Genomic DNA, 18,815 nt, shown 5'->3' with positions numbered 1-18,815 from the left:
TTAATGATTATCACGCAGGACAGAAACATGAGTGGGGGCGCAAAGGGAGACTGACACCGTTTATACAAAGAGTAACGAGGCAACAGGTGGGAACACAGCTGCAGACAACAAACCAAACAAGACAGGAAGCGACACTCAGCTCACGACACACTTACCAAAATAAAACAGGAAGAGAGACACGACTGAACAGGAGGACTTCCACAAAGATGAGACTGCAGGAAGAGAATGGGAATGCTAAAGGGAACGAAGAGAACTAGAACTGGAGGAACCAAAGCCCCACATCAGAAGATAACAGAACTGAAAATATAAAATAAAACTATGACAGAACATGAACTTTAATCACTTAGAAACCCAAACGCCCGAATAACACAGACGATGCGTGTTTTCATTCATAGCTGCGACCTCTCATTGCAGATATCGATGAGTGCACCATCATGAACGGAGGCTGCGAGACCCACTGCACCAACTCAGAGGGCAGCTACGAGTGCAGCTGCAGCGAGGGATATGCACTTATGCCTGACCTCAGGACCTGTGCAGGTAAAGAGACAGCATGAAGGAGAAATGTTACTGCGTCGCTGCGTGTGGAGACTGAACGGTCTGCCTGTGCTGTCAGATATCGATGAGTGTGAGGAGACTCCAGACATCTGCGACGGAGGCCAGTGCAGCAACATCCCTGGAGACTATCGCTGCTTGTGTTTCGATGGGTTCATGGCCTCCATGGATATGAGGACCTGTATCGGTAGGCCTATAATTTGAGTGTGAAGCCAACGCTGGCGTCTTGATCTGTAAATCCGTTTCCCTCTTTTGTGATTTTGTGTCTTTTTCGTCTGCCGCCTTCATTTATTCATTCAGTCTCTGACGTGTTTATAAATATAGATGAGCTTTCTGTGGCTGCCCAGCATCTGTGGGACTTCCACTGTCACTCTCATTTTGTGTCACTCTAATCTCCACGGTGAGAACATTCATGTATAATCTTCATCTCTCCATCTCAGATGTGAACGAGTGCGATCTGAACCCAAACATCTGTCTCCATGGTGACTGTGAGAACACCAAAGGCTCCTTCATCTGCCACTGTCAGATGGGATACTTTGTCAAAAAGGGATCGACGGGCTGCACAGGTACATCAGAGGCCGAGCTGAGCGGCCTGAGCTTCTGTCGGGACTCTCTGAGTCAGCTCGTTCATGCATACAAGAGTTCCCGATCCAGAGTTCAGAAATTATTCATTCAAAGTGAAGACCTGGTCAGAGTTGTCCTTTCCTTAAATAAAGGAGAATTTCACCCGAGTAAACCAACATTATTAGTGCTGCCTGCTTCTTCTTCGTACCGGGCTAGAAAACAAACTGCCTGTTCTTTGCTTAACTGAACTCTGAATATTTCCAGATGTTGACGAGTGTGAAATCGGATCCCATAACTGTGACATGCACGCCGCCTGCGTCAACCTTCCCGGAAGCTTCAAATGCCGCTGCCGAGACGGCTGGGTGGGAGATGGCATCAAATGCGTGGGTGAGTGGGTATTACTGTGTAGTTTATGTGGAGGCATCAGGTTCGAAAGAGCATAGAAGGAATTAGAGGTGGGAATCACCAAACATCCCACGATACGATATTATCACAATACTTAACGCACGATACGATATTATTGCAAATTTTTAAAATATTTTGCGATATTCAGATTCTGTCCATAAAGGTAAACTTCATCAATATTAATTTTATCTAATATCAAAGTCTCACACTCAGTCTTTCTCTCATCTCAGTTTTATTGTTGACAAACTGAACGGTTTGTATTACAGTCTAGTCCAACTTAACTGAAACCATCTGGTACAATTATAACTATTCTGAACTATGCAATATGAAAACTATGCAGCCCCTTCAGCAACTGAAGAATTTGAAAGTAAATTAAAACAAAATATAATTTTACATTAAATAAAAAAGTTTTAAACGTAATTAAAATAAAACATGTCTTAAATTAAAATAAGTAAACTGTCATGTTTATTGCTGCCAAAAACAGTTAAACACATTTGACAGTGTCAGGATTGTTGCTCAGAAAAAGGATCAACATGCTCTGAAGTCAGAGCACAAAAACTTTTTTGTAACAAAATATCGATTTCTGCTGTCCCTGCATCGATACATTATTAGCAAACAAAATATCACGATGCTACACAGTATCGATTTTTTCCCCCACCCCTAGAAGGAATACAATTACCTCGTTAAATCCAGAATATGCTGACGTGAAGCTTTCTACTTCTGTCTCCTGCAGATGAAGACGAATGTGCTGCAGAGGACCACAACTGCAATCCCAACGCAGACTGCGTCAACACGCCGGGATCTTACAGGTGCACCTGCAAAGAGGGCTTCAACGGAGATGGCTTTTCATGCTCCGGTAAGACTGTCGGAGCTGTCCCGATTAAAGCCAGCGACTGCGTGTCCAGCGCACAGTAAGTTTTTAACATATCTCTCGCAGACATGGACGAGTGTGCAGACAATGTGAACCTGTGTGAGAACGGCCAGTGTCTGAACGCCCCGGGAGGCTATCGCTGCGAGTGTGAGATGGGCTTCACTCCTACAGAAGATAGCAAGGCCTGCCAAGGTGCTGCTCACTTTACTCGTTTTCCTTCCAAACAGGTGGTGTCCAAAAGACAAAAACCCAAACTTGTGTCCTCCCCACAGATATCGATGAGTGTAACTTCCAGAACATCTGCGTGTTTGGAACGTGCCAGAACCTTCCAGGGATGTTCCGCTGCGTGTGTGACGATGGCTACGAACTGGACCGCAGTGGAGGAAACTGCACTGGTTTGTGCTTCTGTCTCAGCTCATTAATGGTTTCTTTCATCTGCTTTTTCCATTTATATGAACAAGTTTTCTGATTGCATGTCAACGCAGACATCAACGAGTGTGCGGACCCTGTTAACTGCATCAATGGACTCTGCGTGAACACACCAGGAAGCTACCTGTGCAACTGTCCACCTGACTTTGAGCTAAACCCCACAGGAGTGGGCTGCGTGGGTGAGTCACACTGAGAAATGCAGTTTGTTCTGTGCCGGGATGGGTCACACAGCATAATGAAGTTTAATGTGTTTAACATATCTGTGCGCCGCCCAAAATGTTGCTCGTTTCATTCTTGGACTCGCTGCCGTTCGGTGTCTTTTTCAGACACCCGTGTTGGGAACTGCTTCCTGGATGTCCTCGCCCGCGGCGATGGAGGAATCTCCTGCAGCGCAGAGATCGGAGTGGGTGTGACCCGAGCTTCCTGCTGTTGCTCTGAGGGGGTCGCCTGGGGAAACCCCTGTGAACTGTGCCCCCTGCTCAACTCCAGTATGCACAGACCCACTCGCTTCATTTATTTACAGTGTTTATTTCCAAATGCAAACCTGCATGTGTGTCTCTGTCTCGTCTGCAGCCGACTATAAGACTCTGTGTCCGGGAGGAGAAGGGTTCAGACCCAACCCCATCACGGTCATCCTGGAGGGTAAAACGTTGTTTTCTGTCCTGTGTTTAAAGACAACACGTTGGTGTCACTGATGGATGTAACAAAGCGAATTCTTTTCCAGATATTGACGAGTGCCAGGAGCTTCCAGGCCTCTGCCAGGGTGGAAACTGTGTCAACACATTTGGCAGTTTCCAGTGTGAGTGTCCACCAGGGTACTACCTCAATGAAGAGACTCGCATCTGTGAAGGTGAGAGCTGAAATCACAGTTACACTGAAAATCCTGCCCCTCGTTATAGACACTTCCTGTCAGAGCTACACCAGGGTGTACGTCTGCTGTAACCAAGGAAACATGCACAGATAAACTCAGCTACTCTGAAAACAAACCAATGAGAAACTGCAGTTGAAGAATTGAAATAAGTGAACAGGTGTGAGGAGAAACCTTAGCAGTTATTTTTAAATATTAGTATTAATCACACTTGATATAAACATATGAGGTAAACATGCAGTCGTCCCCTGAGCCCGGGTCATGTGATGATGGAGCGTGTCCCGTCCCTCCTGTCCTTCTTCTTCGTCGCCTGCTGAGGATGTCTGACAACCGTCCTCCTCTTATTAGAGTTCTTTCAGTTGTACGACTGCATCGTTTTTATTTATTGAGTCACTTCCTTTCTTGTTCATCAGATAAACAGTAAAGTCAAGATGTTTTTAATGTGTTTATTTTGTATTCATTTGCTGCCTAAATGCACGCACGCACACACACACACACACACACACACACACACACACACACACACACACACACACACACACACACACACACACACACACACAACATTCAAGCACAAACACTTACAGTAAGTTGAGTTACACAGTAATTACTCAGTAATCCTGTACACAGCCACTCGTCAGTGTTGTTTCTGTTTCTTTTCACGTCCTTAAAATGAGTCTCACCACTGTGCCTGTACAATATATGTTAATTACAGAGGCCGGTAGTAACTAATTACATTTACTCAGTTACATTTACTGAGTAACTTTTAGGAAAAATTACTTTAGGAGTAGTTTTACTACATTACACTTTTTAATTTTACTCGAGTAATATTATGATGAAGTATCGCGACTCTTACTCGAGTGAATAATAAACACGTTTGAACCAAAAATGCAGGAAACACAAACCTGCAGTTTGTTAGTGTTACTCCGTCTGCTCCGCCTGTTGGAGATGAAGTTACACCATCACTCTGTTCGAACATGTATTTATATAATTACATCTATATTACCTTCTCTAAATATTAGTTTAATAATGATTTGGAAACGTCTTTCTGCTGCTTAGATTTATTCTTTTCAGTCTTTAAAATACCAACATTTGCACTAAACATTAAATCAGATGATCAGTTACTCAGTACTCAAGTAGCCTTTTTTACTAAATACTTTTTTACTCTTACTAGAGTAATGTCTTGGAGGCTACTTTGTACTTTTACTTGAGTAAAACTATGTTGAGGTAGTGCTGCTGTCACTGTTTGGCTACTCTGCCCACCTCTGGTTACATTGTTTTCACTTTTACCCCCATTACATGAAATATGTAATTAATACATAATTTGTTATTAATGTTACAAGTAGTGGTGAGAAAATCAGACACATTTTGTAGATAAGTCCATGAAATAGAACATTTTATTAGCTAATGCTGTTGCCAGTAGCTGATATTAATTGTGGATTAAATTATGGAGAAAAAGTAACAAAGTAAAATTGTAACGATAATCAAATGTCACATCCAGTCTGAAGTAAGCGTGACTCAGATGTCCAGAGCTGATAACGATCGCCCAGCAGCAGGTCTTTGACACGCTGCTCATGCTTTATTTGCAGATATCGATGAGTGCACGACTCACACTGGGATCTGCGGGCCCGGCACCTGCTACAACACTCTGGGCAACTACACTTGTGTGTGTCCGCCTGAGTACATGCAGGTCAATGGAGGAAACAACTGCATGGGTGGGTGGAGCAGATTCGTCCTCGCTGTTGCTTATTTAATGACATGTCCAACAGTGTCAAACCTTTCCTGATGACTACTTTCCTTCTCGTATGGCAGACATGAGAAAGAGCGTGTGCTACCGCAACTTCAACGACACGTGTGAGAACGAGCTGTCCTTCAACATGACCAAGAAGATGTGCTGCTGTGCCTACAACGTGGGGAAAGCTTGGAACAAGCCGTGTGAAGCCTGTCCAACTCCTGCCACCAGTGAGTTCCAACAAAGTCCTCGAAACACGAGCTACAGCCTGTTTCCCATCGCTGATTCTCACTGGATTTCTTTTTCTCCAGCTGAATACCAGCTGCTGTGTGGTAACCAGGCTCCTGGCTTCATTATTGACATCCATACTGGCAAACCAATTGGTAAGTATTACGACATCAAGAGCCCCACCTGCTATCGTGCATGTTCACTGCTGTGCCTCGTAAATAGACCACGGTGGTGATTTTCTGCAGATATTGACGAGTGCAGGGAGATTCCTGGCATCTGCGCCCATGGAGTGTGCATCAACCAGATTGGGAGCTTCCGATGTGAATGTCCGATGGGCTTCAGCTACAACAACATACTACTGATCTGTGAAGGTAGCACTCAGGCTTTCAGTGACATTTGGTCTGAAATGGCCTCACACCATCCTCAGTGCGACAGGGGAAGACTCTGTGCACACTCGAATTAATACTCTGATAGTTGCTTTTACAGTCACTTCTACCAATATAGTCATTGCTGCCTTTACCAACAAGAGGTGTCTCCTTGTAAAAAAGCACAGTGGCTCTAAGCGGAAGTACCTGCCAGAGCCATCAGTCAGCCAGTCAGCAGCTGTCTGTACTGTATCAGAGCCAAAATGGCGCTGTTGTGTTTCCTGCTGTCCGCGAGCTGACGCCGTGCTCTGACCAGACAGTTACAGAGCCTGTGATTGATGCCCACTGTTTCTCTCCTCCTTCCTCTGGCGTAGATATCGATGAGTGTAACAGCGGGGACAACCTGTGCCAGCGCAACGCCAACTGCATCAACATTCCTGGCAGCTACCGCTGCGAGTGCTCGCAAGGCTTCAAGCTGTCTCCCAGCGGGGCCTGTTTGGGTGAGTCCACACTGTGTGACAGGCTCACAGAGCCATCGTGTAAGGAGTCCAGGGAGACACGAAATGGGTTTAGGTTCATTCAGCTTCTCTATATGTAAAGAAATGTATTTAACCTCCTAGGACCTGCGTCCACATATGTGGACATCACATTTTGGGTTATTTAGACCAAAATACTCAATTTTGCTCTACAATGGCCTGAAATCCACTTACGAGGACATTATGCTGCTACTGTTCTATCAAAATTGTAAATGAATATCCTCATGTGTGGCTCAGATTTTTCTTAAAAACAAAAATAAGGTAAAAAAAAAAAAATCTGGTAATTCTTTGTTTTTACATTCATCGGGCGCCAATCGGCCCAAATATCAAAGAGACATTTAAAATGCTGCTGTGGAAGAGTTCGGGTCTTAGGAGGTTAAAGATGTCAGTTTAGACTTTGGGAATCTGTCCATGATGATCATAACTAAGCTTTTTATCGGTGTGCTACGTTTAGCTGATTTTCTGTTGTCCCGTCTCCACAGACCGTAACGAGTGCCAGGAGATCCCCAACGTGTGCAGCCACGGCGAGTGTATCGACACGCAGGGCAGTTACCGCTGCATCTGCCACAACGGCTTTAAGGCCACTGCTGACCAAACCATGTGCATGGGTGAGCAAACCACAGAGCGCACACTTTATCTGCTCCAACCACACAGAGTGTGGAAATAGAGAAGAACTAAAGAGGAGGAAACAACAACTATTGTGCAAAAACATTTCATTTAGACTTTCAGTTGCTACTTTTAGTGTTTTTCATCAGTGTTGTACAGAGGCCCAGTGTCAGAGGGAAGATTAAATCAGGACAGGAGTTACAATAAACATACAATTGTGTACATTTGGGCTTAACGTGCCGCGTCAACAAGCTACTGGGTCTAAGTTCATCAACAGAGTGGTTCACCGTAATATAAATGCACTTTACGTTGATGTTGTTCTGTCTGTTTCAGACATCGACGAGTGTGAACGGCAGCCGTGCGGTAACGGTACCTGTAAAAACACCGTGGGATCCTACAACTGTCTCTGCTTCCCCGGCTTTGAGCTCACTCACAACAACGACTGCATGGGTACGAATCACTGCTGTTCTCCTCCACAAAGGTCAACGGCAGTTTGGGCTTTGTGTGAAAGGTCAACGGCTTCTTGACAAAGCTGTAGTTGTCATATTATTAAAAGCTGCGCCCTGACAATTCAATAAAAACAAGCTGCCCTTTGCTGCGCCGTGACATTTGGACTGACGTGAAGTAAGATTTAGATGTTCGCCCTGTGTTCTTACTGTTCTTTGGTTTCATGGGGAAATTTGTCAAACTGTATTAAACATCTTTGAACTTTTTCCTGAAGGCAGCTTTGTCACAGAGTCTGCATGTTAGGAGGAGAAAATAGGTTTATTCTTTCCAAAATCGGAAGAAATTCAGACGAATCCTAATCTTTGCACCGTTTACCTCACAGATATAGACGAGTGCAGCGCTCTCCAGGGCCAAGTGTGCAGGAATGGACAGTGCATCAACGGACTGGGCTCCTTCCAGTGTCTGTGCCACGAAGGTTATGAGAACACGCCTGATGGGAAGAACTGTGTTGGTGAGTCATCGGCCAAATCCTCAAGAGTAGGAAACCAGGTCGAGGTACGATCAGGACAAAAGTGCCGAGCTGTCACTGGAGAAAGCATCATGCTGTAAGAAATCAGTTTAGACTTGTTGATGCTCACAAAGCAGGATCTAAAAAGTTCTCACAGGGTTTCCAAGTGTCAAGAAAAGTATCGTCAAGACATCCAAAGAGAGTCAGAACGAGGCTGGAAGATAAGGAAGCAAAAGATTTTAAAGACTCTGGAAAGGAAACTAGTGAGAGACGTGTCTAAAGACCCCACAGCAACTACGAGACAATAACTACCACCAAGAAAAGTCGACTTTGCTGAAGCGACACGATGGGCTGAAGTGTGCTGAGGACAACCTGAGGAAAGATTAGGTCCTTTGGTCCGTTGAGACAAACGTTCCTCAACCACAGAGACGATGTTTGAGTTGGGATGGGAGTGCTGTGCTGCAGGGAAGCCTCAGTGGTCAGGTTTTGTCTTACAACCAGACGAGGGTCCAAAGCATCCTGGTGAAGAACTACTTCCAGATGACCAAAGTGAAGAATAACGAGTGGTCTGAACAAAGGTGTGACGTAACTGAAAGTCTGTGGGATGAACTGAAGACCAAGGTCCACGTCTGAGGACCATCAAATGAGGAAGAGCCCGAGAGATTCTCCGAAGAAGAGCGGGCTCTGATCGCTCAGGAGACGAGTGAGCTGTTATCCAGCTAAAAGGCCTGATAGCATCAGGCTAATCATTTTGACTCTGGTCATTGTTGTAAAATAACATCTGAAATACTAATACTGCTACTGTATGTTTGGAAAAGCTGTGGTGAAAGTCCCTGGCAGCGTGTTTGACACACACCTGTGTCCGGTTTTCACAGATATCAATGAGTGTGTGAGTCTGCCTGGCACCTGCTCTCCGGGAACCTGTCAGAACCTGGACGGATCCTTCAGATGCATCTGTCCTCCTGGCTACGAGGTGCAAAATGACCAGTGCATAGGTAAGACACGCAAAGAGTGCGCGTAAACATCAGGGAGTCAAAGACAGTCAGGCCGTCTGCTCATGCACACGCTCTTTTATGCTCACCTCCAAGATATCGATGAGTGTGTGGATCTCAGCCTCTGCCAGTTCGGGACCTGCACCAACACCCCGGGCAGCTTCCAGTGCTCGTGCCAGCCGGGCTTCGTGCTCTCTGACAACAAACGACGCTGCTACGGTGAGAGAAGCTGTCGAGTACAGTCGAGGCACGTTGATAAACTTGGAGGAGATCTTTGAAAACAAAGCTGACTCTTTATTTCTGCTTTGCCAGATACCAGAGAGAGCTTCTGTTTCACCAAATTCGAGGCAGGCAAGTGCTCGGTCCCCAAAGCCTTCAACACCACCAAGGCCAAGTGCTGTTGCAGCAAGATGCCCGGAGAGGGCTGGGGACTGCCCTGCGAGCTGTGCCCACGAGAAACCGACGGTTTGTGCAACAGAGTCATTATTAAGCTGCTCGAACACACGCAGTAGCATGCTTCAAATATTAAAACCGTCTTTTATGATGTGTCTCCAGCTGCCTTTAACACTCTGTGTCCCTACGGCCACGGAGCCCTGCCTGGACTGGGCGACGCTCGCGAAGGTGAGCGCTGCAACACCGAGCGAAGCGCTTTCATTTGAAGAAGAGTGGCGAGAGGCTTCGATGGGTTAACGCTCTGTCCTTCTCTGTAGATTTGAACGAGTGTCTGGATAACCCGGGCATCTGCCAGAACGGCATCTGCATCAACACAGACGGCTCTTTCCGCTGCGAATGCCCCTTTGGATACAACCTGGATTACACTGGCGTTAACTGCATCGGTGAGACGTGCAGAGTTTGCATTTATTTCACATTAATTCACAAAATCAACGCCGTGTCCGGGTCGTTTTCCGGCCTTGATTTATTCTGGGGTTTAACCTGCTAATGAATGCTTTGAAAATCCACGGTGCAGCATCAATTTTTGCTCAGTTTGAATTCATCTGTCTGCTCTCTGGCCTCTGCAGACACCGACGAGTGCTCGATAGGAAACCCCTGTGGAAATGGAACCTGCACCAATGTGGTGGGAGGATTCGAGTGTTCGTGCGAGGAGGGCTTTGAACCAGGACCCATGATGACCTGTGAAGGTCAGTCATTCAGCAGCACGAGTCAAACTGACTCATCAGAGGACAGTTAATAAAATAACGGCTCCAACCAACTCTCTCCTTCACTGCAGACATCAACGAGTGCTCCCAGAACCCCCTGCTCTGCGCCTTCCGCTGCGTGAACACGTTTGGCTCCTACGAGTGCATGTGTCCCGCTGGCTACGTGCTGCGAGACGACCAGCGCATGTGCAGAGGTGAGCCCGCCACCGCAGATTCCTTATTAAAAGTGCTGCTTTTACTTTGCAGACAGCTCACCTTCCTGCGTCTCCGTGTTCATGTGTGACGAACACAATCGTGTTTCGTGTGTTTTCTAAACAGTGTAACAGGTTTTTTAGTGCTTCAGCTTTAACCTTGGATGACCCCTCTCTCATTCCTCTGAGCAGACCAGGACGAGTGCTCGGAGGGACTGGACGACTGTGACTCCAAAGGCATGACCTGCAAGAACCTCATCGGCACCTTCATGTGCATCTGCCCGCCTGGCATGCAGCGCCGACCGGACGGAGAGGGATGTATGGGTGAGTGACAGTGACCAACACGGGGGGAGATGGAGTTCTCGCACATGCAGCATTGTGCTCTTCACTCGTCTCTGTACCCCTGCAGACCTGAACGAGTGCCGCACCAAGCCCGGCATCTGCAAGAACGGCCGCTGTGTCAACATAGTGGGAAGCTACCGCTGCGAGTGCAACGACGGCTTTGAGCCGAGCTCCACTGGGACCGAGTGTATCGGTGAGACCGCTGCAGCATAAGAGCCCGCTGAGCACGCAGCGCTGGGGTGAACGGTAACTAAAGTGCTGCTTCTTTCCCTGCAGACAACAGAAAGGGCTTCTGTTTCACAGAGGTGCTGCAGACCATGTGCCAGCAGTCATCAACCAACAGGAACAGCGTGACCAAGTCTGAGTGCTGCTGCAACGCAGGTCGGGGCTGGGGGTCGCAGTGCGAGCTTTGCCCGCTGCCTGGCACCATACAGTACAAGAAGATGTGCCCACTCGGTCCTGGCTACACCACTGATGGCAGAGGTGAGACGCTCAGTGATGAGAAAAGATTTTACTTCTGTTTTTCTGCTTTTAATAATATTTATTTATTATTATCTACAATTCTAACCTGTAAGACTGGAAGAATTAATGTTGGGACACAAAGCGCGCTGACACAGCAGAGCACGAGGCTGATGTTGTGTTTCTCGGCGTGGCTGTCCGTCTTCTGTAACCGCTCATCTCTTCCAGACATCAACGAGTGCCAGGTGATGCCGGATCTGTGCCGTAACGGTCAGTGCATCAACACCATCGGATCCTTCCGCTGTCACTGCAACGTGGGATACAAAGCCGACTTCACAGCAACCTCCTGCGTCGGTACGTCTGCGCTCTGCTTTCCCTGAACATGATAAAGAATGTCTGTGTTCTCACTGTGGTCTTACTTTGTCAGATATGGACGAGTGCGCCCTGTCCCCGAAGCCCTGCAACTTCCTGTGTAAGAACACAGAAGGCAGCTACCTGTGCTCCTGCCCCAGAGGATACAGCCTGCAGCCTGATGGGAAGACCTGCAAAGGTACCCACTGCATCTCTCTGTAGCTGTGTCCGAATCACAAGCTGTTTCTGTTGGTCCTGTTTGTAGCTGCTGTCGTCGCCAAGTTCTGTTTATTGAACTAAAGTCGAAGGTTAGAATTCAACGTAACAAACATATTATAAGTATTAGTTTCATGGCTTTGAGGCGTCTGTACCCCCCTGGTGAGCAATGACAGCACTGCATCATTTACAATAAACACAGATGATTATATGATTACATTTTAATCTGGTTTAGCACAGTTGTAATGTTTCACTGGGCCTCCAAATGTTTCCTGCTTTCAAACAAACAGATTCTTAAACTATGGAAAAAGCTTTTCCAACCACTGTGATTTTTTCCTCTCTGAAGATCTGGACGAGTGCGCGACCAAGCAGCACAACTGCCAGTTCCTCTGTGTTAACACCGTTGGGGGCTTCACCTGTAAGTGCCCCGCTGGCTTCTCTCAGCACCAGACTGCCTGCATTGGTGAGTGCAAAAGAAAAAGGAAACCAGATCAACCTGAAACCGGTTAAATATGAGACACGCGTGTTTTTACACTTCACGGGTGCAGAAACACTTTTTCAATGTTTCCAGACAACAACGAGTGCACCGCTCAGAGCAGCGTGTGTGGTTCCCGGGCCTCGTGTATCAACACGCCTGGTAGCTTCAACTGTGAATGCTCCAAAGGGTTCTCCTTGGACACGACGGGCTTTGAGTGTGAAGGTAAGGTGTCCTTTACAGCCAGAGATCAACGAGTGTTTCTGCCGAGATGATCAGGCTGCAGCGGGATCCAGAATTGTTCTTGCACTGATTCGTGTCACTAAGTGAGAAGTTTTCATGTTTTTCAGATGTGGATGAATGTAGCAGCAACCACCGCTGTCAGCACGGCTGCCAGAACATGCTGGGAGGCTACCGCTGTGGCTGTCCTCAGGGCTACGTCCAGCACTACCAGTGGAACCAGTGTGTGGGTGAGTAGCCTGACCCAGAGTCTGTCAGCGTCTTGTTCAGGGCAGTAAGCAGAGACCAGATAGAGGAGCTAGTGATTTTAGTTTTTAATGAAACTATAGATTCATATTTATAATAATAAGACAAGCTGGAGCAAAAAATGATTTAGATAATACAGAAATATCCGGATGTTTGAGAGCTCTGTGTGCTTTGAAGTATCTTTATTTATTTTGTAATAAGCGTTGTCATAATCAAAATATTCAATTCAGCTTTATTTATACAGCGCCAAATCACAACAGTCGCCTCAAGGTGCTTCATACTGTAAGGTCGACCCTACAATAACACAGACACCCCAACAATCACATGACCCCCTTTGAACCAGCACTTTGGCGACAGCGGGAAGGAAAAACTCCCTTTTAACAGGAAGAAACCTCCGACTGAACCGGGCTCAGGGAGGGGCGGGGCCATCTGACACTGTACCTGCATCATTATTCAAAAATGTCTTCCAGTCTATTGGCCCATGTGTGCTCACTTTAATCAACTCTTCACTGGCGTCTGGTATAGTTCCGGTTTACTTTAAAAGCGCTGCTATTCTCCCACGTTTAAAACAACCTCAGCTTGACCCCTGTGTTTGGAGCAGCTACAGACCTATCTCTAAGTTACCGTTAATCGCTAAGCTTCTAGAAAAGGTTGTAGCTCAGCAGCTTATGGCAGCTCCTGATAAACATGGCATTTACGATAAGTTTCAGTCCGGTTTGCGTCGGTTTCACTCCACGGAGACAGCTCTTCTTAGGGTCTCAAGTGATATCTTGATGGATAATGATGCAGGAAAATGCTCTGTTCTACTCATGTTGGACCTCACATCAGCTTCCGACACAGCTGACCATCACGTCCTCATTGAAAGGCTGAAATATTGTGTTGGTGTATCTGGAACTGCATTAGAGTGGTTCTCTGATCTCCATCACCGATCCTTTTCTGTGGCGGTCTCCGATTTTAGGTCATCCTCTACCTCCCTTACCTATGGTGTCCCTCAAGGGTCAGTTTTGGGGCCTTTATTGTTTTTAATATATCTTCTCCCCCTCCAGCATATAATGGGCTCTTTTGAGGACATTTCTTATCACCGTTATGTTGATGACATTCAGTTGTACGTTTCTTTTATGCCCGAGGATTTATCTAAGCTTCAGCATCTGAATGATTGCTTAGATTTGATCAAACGTTGGAAACGCTGCAAATTTCCTCCAACTCAACGAGGGGAAAACCGAAGTCCTCGTATGCGCCCCTGATAGGTTTCTATCGCAGATAGTGAAAGCCCTCGGTCCTCTCTCACTCTGTGTTAAATCCTCTATCAGGAATCTGACTCGAGTCTCACATTGGATGGGCATGTGAAATCTCTGGTTCGGTCTTGTTTTTATCATTTAAGAAATGCGGCTAAGCTGAGCCTGATGTTATCTCGCTCTGAACTGGAGATTGCTATACGTGCATTTATTTCGTCACGCTTGGATTATTGTAACTCGCTGTTTATGCGTCTAAGCAAAGGTTCTCTGGATCGGCTGCAGGTTGTGCAAAACGCTGCAGCTAGGCCTAAATCCTGCAAGTACTCACATGTGACACCGTTGTTATCTCAGCTACACTGGCTTCCTGTTGAATTTAGAGTCAAGATCCTGGTCTTGACCTACAGAGCTGTGCACAGACTGGCACCAGCCTACATCTCTGATCTGCTACAGCCCGATGTCCCAGCAGGTCCCTGAGGTCATCTGATCAGGGCTTACTTGCTATAAAAAATACTAAGAGGAGGACTGAGGGTGACAGAGCTTTTGTCACTGTGGCCCCCAGACTGTGGACTCTCCCCCCCAACATTAACTGTGGACGCAGCAGCTGTTTTTAAAAAACAACTCAAAACTCACCTTTTTAAAACTGCTTTTGGTTCATTTTTTGCCGGTTTTATTTTGTCTTTTTAAATCTTTTTGTGACTTGTAATCTTATGTGCAGCACTTTGTGATTCTGTCCTGAAAGGATAAATAAAAATGTTATTTATTTTATCATCTGCTGCCACAAATAAATACATTTCCTTTTTTCCTATTAGAGCGTCTGTGCAAGTTTAGTGTAACATTTCAGTGTTTTCTGCATCCTCTGCTGTTCATTCATTGATAAACAACAGAAATGTTTTAATACACACCTACCGGCCACTGGACCTGCTTGGAGTCTTCATGACAGCTCTCTGTAAACCCTAGAAGTCCCAGCAGTTTCTGAAACACCAGCCTCGCTGCCTCCAACAGACATACACCCTTACCTACATGTTTACAAGCCTAAATGCTTCAGGTCACTACCATGTAACTAGCTGGTGATATCTGTGTTAACTAGCAGTTCAGCTGGTTAACACAGGTGGTCAGCAAGTGCATAAGAAGTTAAGAACTTCCTCTCTTCTTTCACTGCAGATGAGAACGAGTGTCAGGGAGCGTCGGTTTGCGGCTCGGCCTCCTGCTACAACACGCTGGGCAGCTACAAGTGCGTGTGTCCCTCTGGCTTTGACTTTGATCAGGGTGCCGGTGGCTGCCAAGATGTGAACGAGTGCACCACGTCCACAAACCCCTGCATCTATGGCTGCTCCAACACTGATGGAGGCTACCTGTGTGGCTGTCCTGGAGGTTTCTACAGAGCAGGACAGGGGTGAGGGGCTCACATTTCACCAAAACATTTTTCCCGATGCTGATCGTGAAACGAATTTTCTCTGTGCACACGCTGAACTTTGCTGATGTGCTCGTCTCCACCCAGTCACTGCATAACCGGCTCAGGCTTCCCAGGCCAGTACGTCGAGGGTAAGGATGAAGACAGCCTGTCTCCCGAGGCCTGCTACGAATGTAAGATCAACGGAGGAGGAAAGAATGGCCGACACAAGCGCGATGCTGATGAGAATGAGCTCAGTCAGGTATATTTGTTGCTCCTTCTGGTTTCAGGTTGAACTTTCTTAGATTATGAGAACTGACAGCCATCCTCTGCATCCTCGCTCCCCCTGCAGGAAGCAGCAGTCAGCATGGCCAGTGTGGACACGCAGGCCTCCATCCCTGTTAACATCTCTCTGGCCTCCTTGCTCAACAAGGAGCCTCTGCTCGAGCTTCTGCCCGCCCTGCAGCCCCTGGAGCACCACGTCCGTTACGTCATAACCCACGGCAACGCCGACGAACATTTCCACCTGCTGGAACGCCGCGACGGAAAGAGCGTGCTCCGACTCGGCAAGAAGCCGCCTCCACCTGGATCTTACCGGCTGGAGATTGCCAGCCTTCGGCTGTTTGGGCCCCGAAAACTGCACCAACTAGAAAAGCAGCATGACATTGACTACCTACAAGGGGAGATAGGTGACGCCCTGCGCATCAAGCTCCACGTCCACCTGCACTGAGCCCAGAGTGCCATCCTGCTCTGGACTGATCTCTAAAGCCTTTTAACCTTTTATCCAGTAACTCCTACACAGAGTCCCCTACAGGACCCCCTCACTGACGGGGAAATCGAGGGCTACGAAAGACTGAGTCAGCTCTACCACCACCTTGTTAATGTTCAATTTATTCTGTGTTCTTGTTTTGTGTTTTTGTGCTTTTGTTTTCCCCTCCACTCCTACCCGCCCCAGCGCTCGTTCTCCACCCGGAGACCCAGCGGAGGAGACGCAGAGAGGTGTCTTTGTGCTTGGACCACGGCCACCTCCACCCAAACAAAAGCAGGCAGGAGGCTCACGAGTCCATGAAGCACTTTTGTAGATGAGACACAAACAAAGCTTTAATTAGAAGTGAAGTGCTGAGAACTGCGTTTAGACGAGTATTTAAATCACAGGCAGCATCTACAGACGTCATTGTGTAGCGTCGAGAAAAATAAGGTTGAAGATAAGCGTGCCACTCTGGTCTAAGAACAAGCTCCCTTCTCTGTGATCTTGGGCCCTTCACGTATCCTAGGAAGTCATTTATTGTATTTGTGCTGTTCAGAAACACAAAGGACTGCAACGTTCGCTCTCCGTTTGATATCCAACGAGTCTTTTTAGAAAACAGCAAGCTCTCCTCTCGTGTGCCTGACGTTGGTCCTGCGTGTTTGCGCGTGTGTGTTGTCACGTTCGGTTACCTCAGTACTTCTCAACAACATGCTGTGATGCTAACTTTCAAACAACAGAGGGTGCTAATGTCCCTCAGCATCCACCGTGAGCAGGGAATGCAGCAGCGAGTAGCTCGGAGACTTTAAAGAAGATAAATACCTGATCTGACCTGATCTAAGCTTTCAGTGATTTTGACTTCACCGATTCAGGACCTGTGAGCCTTCATGTAACCAACAGTCTTCCTACAGTGTTGGCTGTCAGAGCCTTGCAGCTTCTTTACTGCAGTCACACATTTAATGACATTAAGCTGACTTTATCTGCCTTGTTTGGCTTCACCGTGAGTCTGAGGACTGAGCCGTATTTACGTGCACTGCAGCCCTGAGGACACAGACGTCCATTTCACTTGAACTCGAGAGCATCTGTTGAATTCACCAAACGGGCGTCGCTCTCGCCTTCTTGCACGCTCTACACAGACGGCACCGTCCAAAGCAAACGGAGCATCTCCAGAAGCCAGAACCATCTCCTGCCGTGTGGGACGTCGTACCAACCCCGTCCTCCCGACGCTTCCCAGAATTCATGTGTGAAAACAGCTGAAGGGACGTACACGTGAATGCAGTAGCAGCCTCAAAGGTACACGACATGCTAAGCTGTAACTAACAGCAGTGCTTTACAGAGTAAGGGCTTGCACATTAGAACGCAAAACCTCACAAAAACAAGAATATGCTTCAGGTCATACATCCTTTGTCATGATTTTTTTCCTCCTGAGGGGAAAAAGGTGCTACATGATACCAAACGCTGTAGAAGAAGCGCAGTCTGTTGTTTTTACCAGGTTTTATTGCGGTTGTCTCCATCTTTTGTCTCAGTGCTGATAAACCAATATTATTATTATTATTAAACTTGCTTCTTGAAGATTTAATTGTATATTTTTAAGTGAAATGTAGATTTTTTTTTAAATGTCACAGCTGCCAGACCAAATACTCAGATTGACCAAAAGCGAGCATGCGCTTGGTCACCACTGACTGACGCGTTAAGGCTGCTGCAGTCAGATCAGTCTTTGAGACGATCAGGAGCTCTTTTATCACAACAAGTAGGGAAGCTTACACTGTGTGTACAACGATCGAGGCCGACATGCCACCGTGCTCGGACCTGTGGTGCTAAATGCTAACCCTTCTCTTTGAACACTTGAGGCATTTCATCGAAGACGACGTTTCTAACACGTAACCACGTTCTAACCTGGGAACCTTTGTATACTTTGTATCTTTATTCTCATTTTGTATTTTGATGTTTTTTTAAACTTGCCACTATGTTTTTGAAAGGGCACCGTGTTGCCTGTGCTTACTGTATCTCAGCTTCAGCGTCAGACTTGAATATCGTCATCATCGTCGAGGTATCCTGTGCTTAACGAAAGCAGCATTTGTCACACCTGTTGATCCCAGAGTTTAACTGAAAGCTGATATGACAATCATCCAGTCACACAGCATCTACAAGATGAGGATCACGCAATAAAGCAGCCATCGCGGGACATCCTGTGCCATCATCTCTGAAAACCAAAGATTTATGACACCAAAGGGCAGTCTGTAAAACTTAGAGTCCTTCCTATTATATTGTAAACCTTTGTCCACTGACATAAATGGCAATAAAGTATTGTGGGTTATATTTTTAAGTTGTGTATTCTTGGTACTGCGTCTTTGTGGAGAACGCATACGATAGAGTGCTAAAAGAGGAACTGAGGCATGAGGTGTGACAGGTGGCTGAACTAACATCAGTGACCTGCTCTGACCCCCGTGGTGTTTATGATGGCGACGGACAGGCTGACAGATGAAGTCAGGGAGGAGTCTCCGTGGACTGATCTGTAGCGAGATCAGGCGGAGGAGAGCCTGGAGAGGTGGGGGTGTGCTCTGGGGAGAAGAGGAATGAAAGCATGTGTGTAACAATGAAGATGGAAGCAGGAGTTCAAATACCTGGAGGTCAGCTATCAGACACTGCACGAGAGAGGTGAAGG

General features: G+C 46.8%; 1 protein-coding gene across 3 annotated transcripts in view; it reads left to right on the top strand.

Annotated features, from left to right (window-relative positions):
* The window catches only part of fbn3 (fibrillin 3), a 64,455-nt gene extending 45,986 nt beyond the window's left edge, over positions 1 to 18,469 (top strand). For all 3 annotated transcript variants that reach the window (XM_085397710.1, XM_085397711.1, XM_085397712.1), the window contains exons 29-65: positions 415 to 537; positions 614 to 739; positions 993 to 1,118; positions 1,381 to 1,503; positions 2,255 to 2,377; positions 2,459 to 2,584; positions 2,665 to 2,787; positions 2,878 to 3,000; positions 3,148 to 3,309; positions 3,395 to 3,463; positions 3,546 to 3,671; positions 5,279 to 5,404; positions 5,502 to 5,651; positions 5,733 to 5,804; positions 5,895 to 6,020; positions 6,389 to 6,514; positions 7,033 to 7,158; positions 7,490 to 7,606; positions 7,986 to 8,114; positions 8,987 to 9,106; positions 9,200 to 9,322; positions 9,416 to 9,568; positions 9,659 to 9,724; positions 9,814 to 9,939; positions 10,123 to 10,242; positions 10,332 to 10,454; positions 10,644 to 10,775; positions 10,861 to 10,986; positions 11,070 to 11,276; positions 11,481 to 11,606; positions 11,680 to 11,802; positions 12,166 to 12,282; positions 12,391 to 12,519; positions 12,645 to 12,764; positions 15,177 to 15,408; positions 15,514 to 15,667; positions 15,758 to 18,469. In XM_085397710.1, the coding sequence (XP_085253836.1) occupies positions 415 to 537; positions 614 to 739; positions 993 to 1,118; positions 1,381 to 1,503; positions 2,255 to 2,377; positions 2,459 to 2,584; positions 2,665 to 2,787; positions 2,878 to 3,000; positions 3,148 to 3,309; positions 3,395 to 3,463; positions 3,546 to 3,671; positions 5,279 to 5,404; positions 5,502 to 5,651; positions 5,733 to 5,804; positions 5,895 to 6,020; positions 6,389 to 6,514; positions 7,033 to 7,158; positions 7,490 to 7,606; positions 7,986 to 8,114; positions 8,987 to 9,106; positions 9,200 to 9,322; positions 9,416 to 9,568; positions 9,659 to 9,724; positions 9,814 to 9,939; positions 10,123 to 10,242; positions 10,332 to 10,454; positions 10,644 to 10,775; positions 10,861 to 10,986; positions 11,070 to 11,276; positions 11,481 to 11,606; positions 11,680 to 11,802; positions 12,166 to 12,282; positions 12,391 to 12,519; positions 12,645 to 12,764; positions 15,177 to 15,408; positions 15,514 to 15,667; positions 15,758 to 16,135 (4,997 nt within the window). In that variant the 3' untranslated portion in view covers positions 16,136 to 18,469. The remainder of the gene's footprint in view (positions 1 to 414; positions 538 to 613; positions 740 to 992; positions 1,119 to 1,380; positions 1,504 to 2,254; positions 2,378 to 2,458; positions 2,585 to 2,664; positions 2,788 to 2,877; positions 3,001 to 3,147; positions 3,310 to 3,394; positions 3,464 to 3,545; positions 3,672 to 5,278; positions 5,405 to 5,501; positions 5,652 to 5,732; positions 5,805 to 5,894; positions 6,021 to 6,388; positions 6,515 to 7,032; positions 7,159 to 7,489; positions 7,607 to 7,985; positions 8,115 to 8,986; positions 9,107 to 9,199; positions 9,323 to 9,415; positions 9,569 to 9,658; positions 9,725 to 9,813; positions 9,940 to 10,122; positions 10,243 to 10,331; positions 10,455 to 10,643; positions 10,776 to 10,860; positions 10,987 to 11,069; positions 11,277 to 11,480; positions 11,607 to 11,679; positions 11,803 to 12,165; positions 12,283 to 12,390; positions 12,520 to 12,644; positions 12,765 to 15,176; positions 15,409 to 15,513; positions 15,668 to 15,757) is intronic.
* Positions 18,470 to 18,815: the final 346 nt, after the last annotated feature.

The sequence above is a fragment of the Rhamphochromis longiceps genome, linkage group LG23, assembly GCF_057381845.1.
Source record: "Rhamphochromis longiceps isolate RC_006_pf linkage group LG23, R_longiceps_female_GT1.1, whole genome shotgun sequence".
NCBI classification, from domain to species: domain Eukaryota; kingdom Metazoa; phylum Chordata; class Actinopteri; order Cichliformes; family Cichlidae; genus Rhamphochromis; species Rhamphochromis longiceps.
Note: the sequence above shows the minus strand (reverse complement) of the source record. Positions and strands in the feature narration are given on the sequence as shown.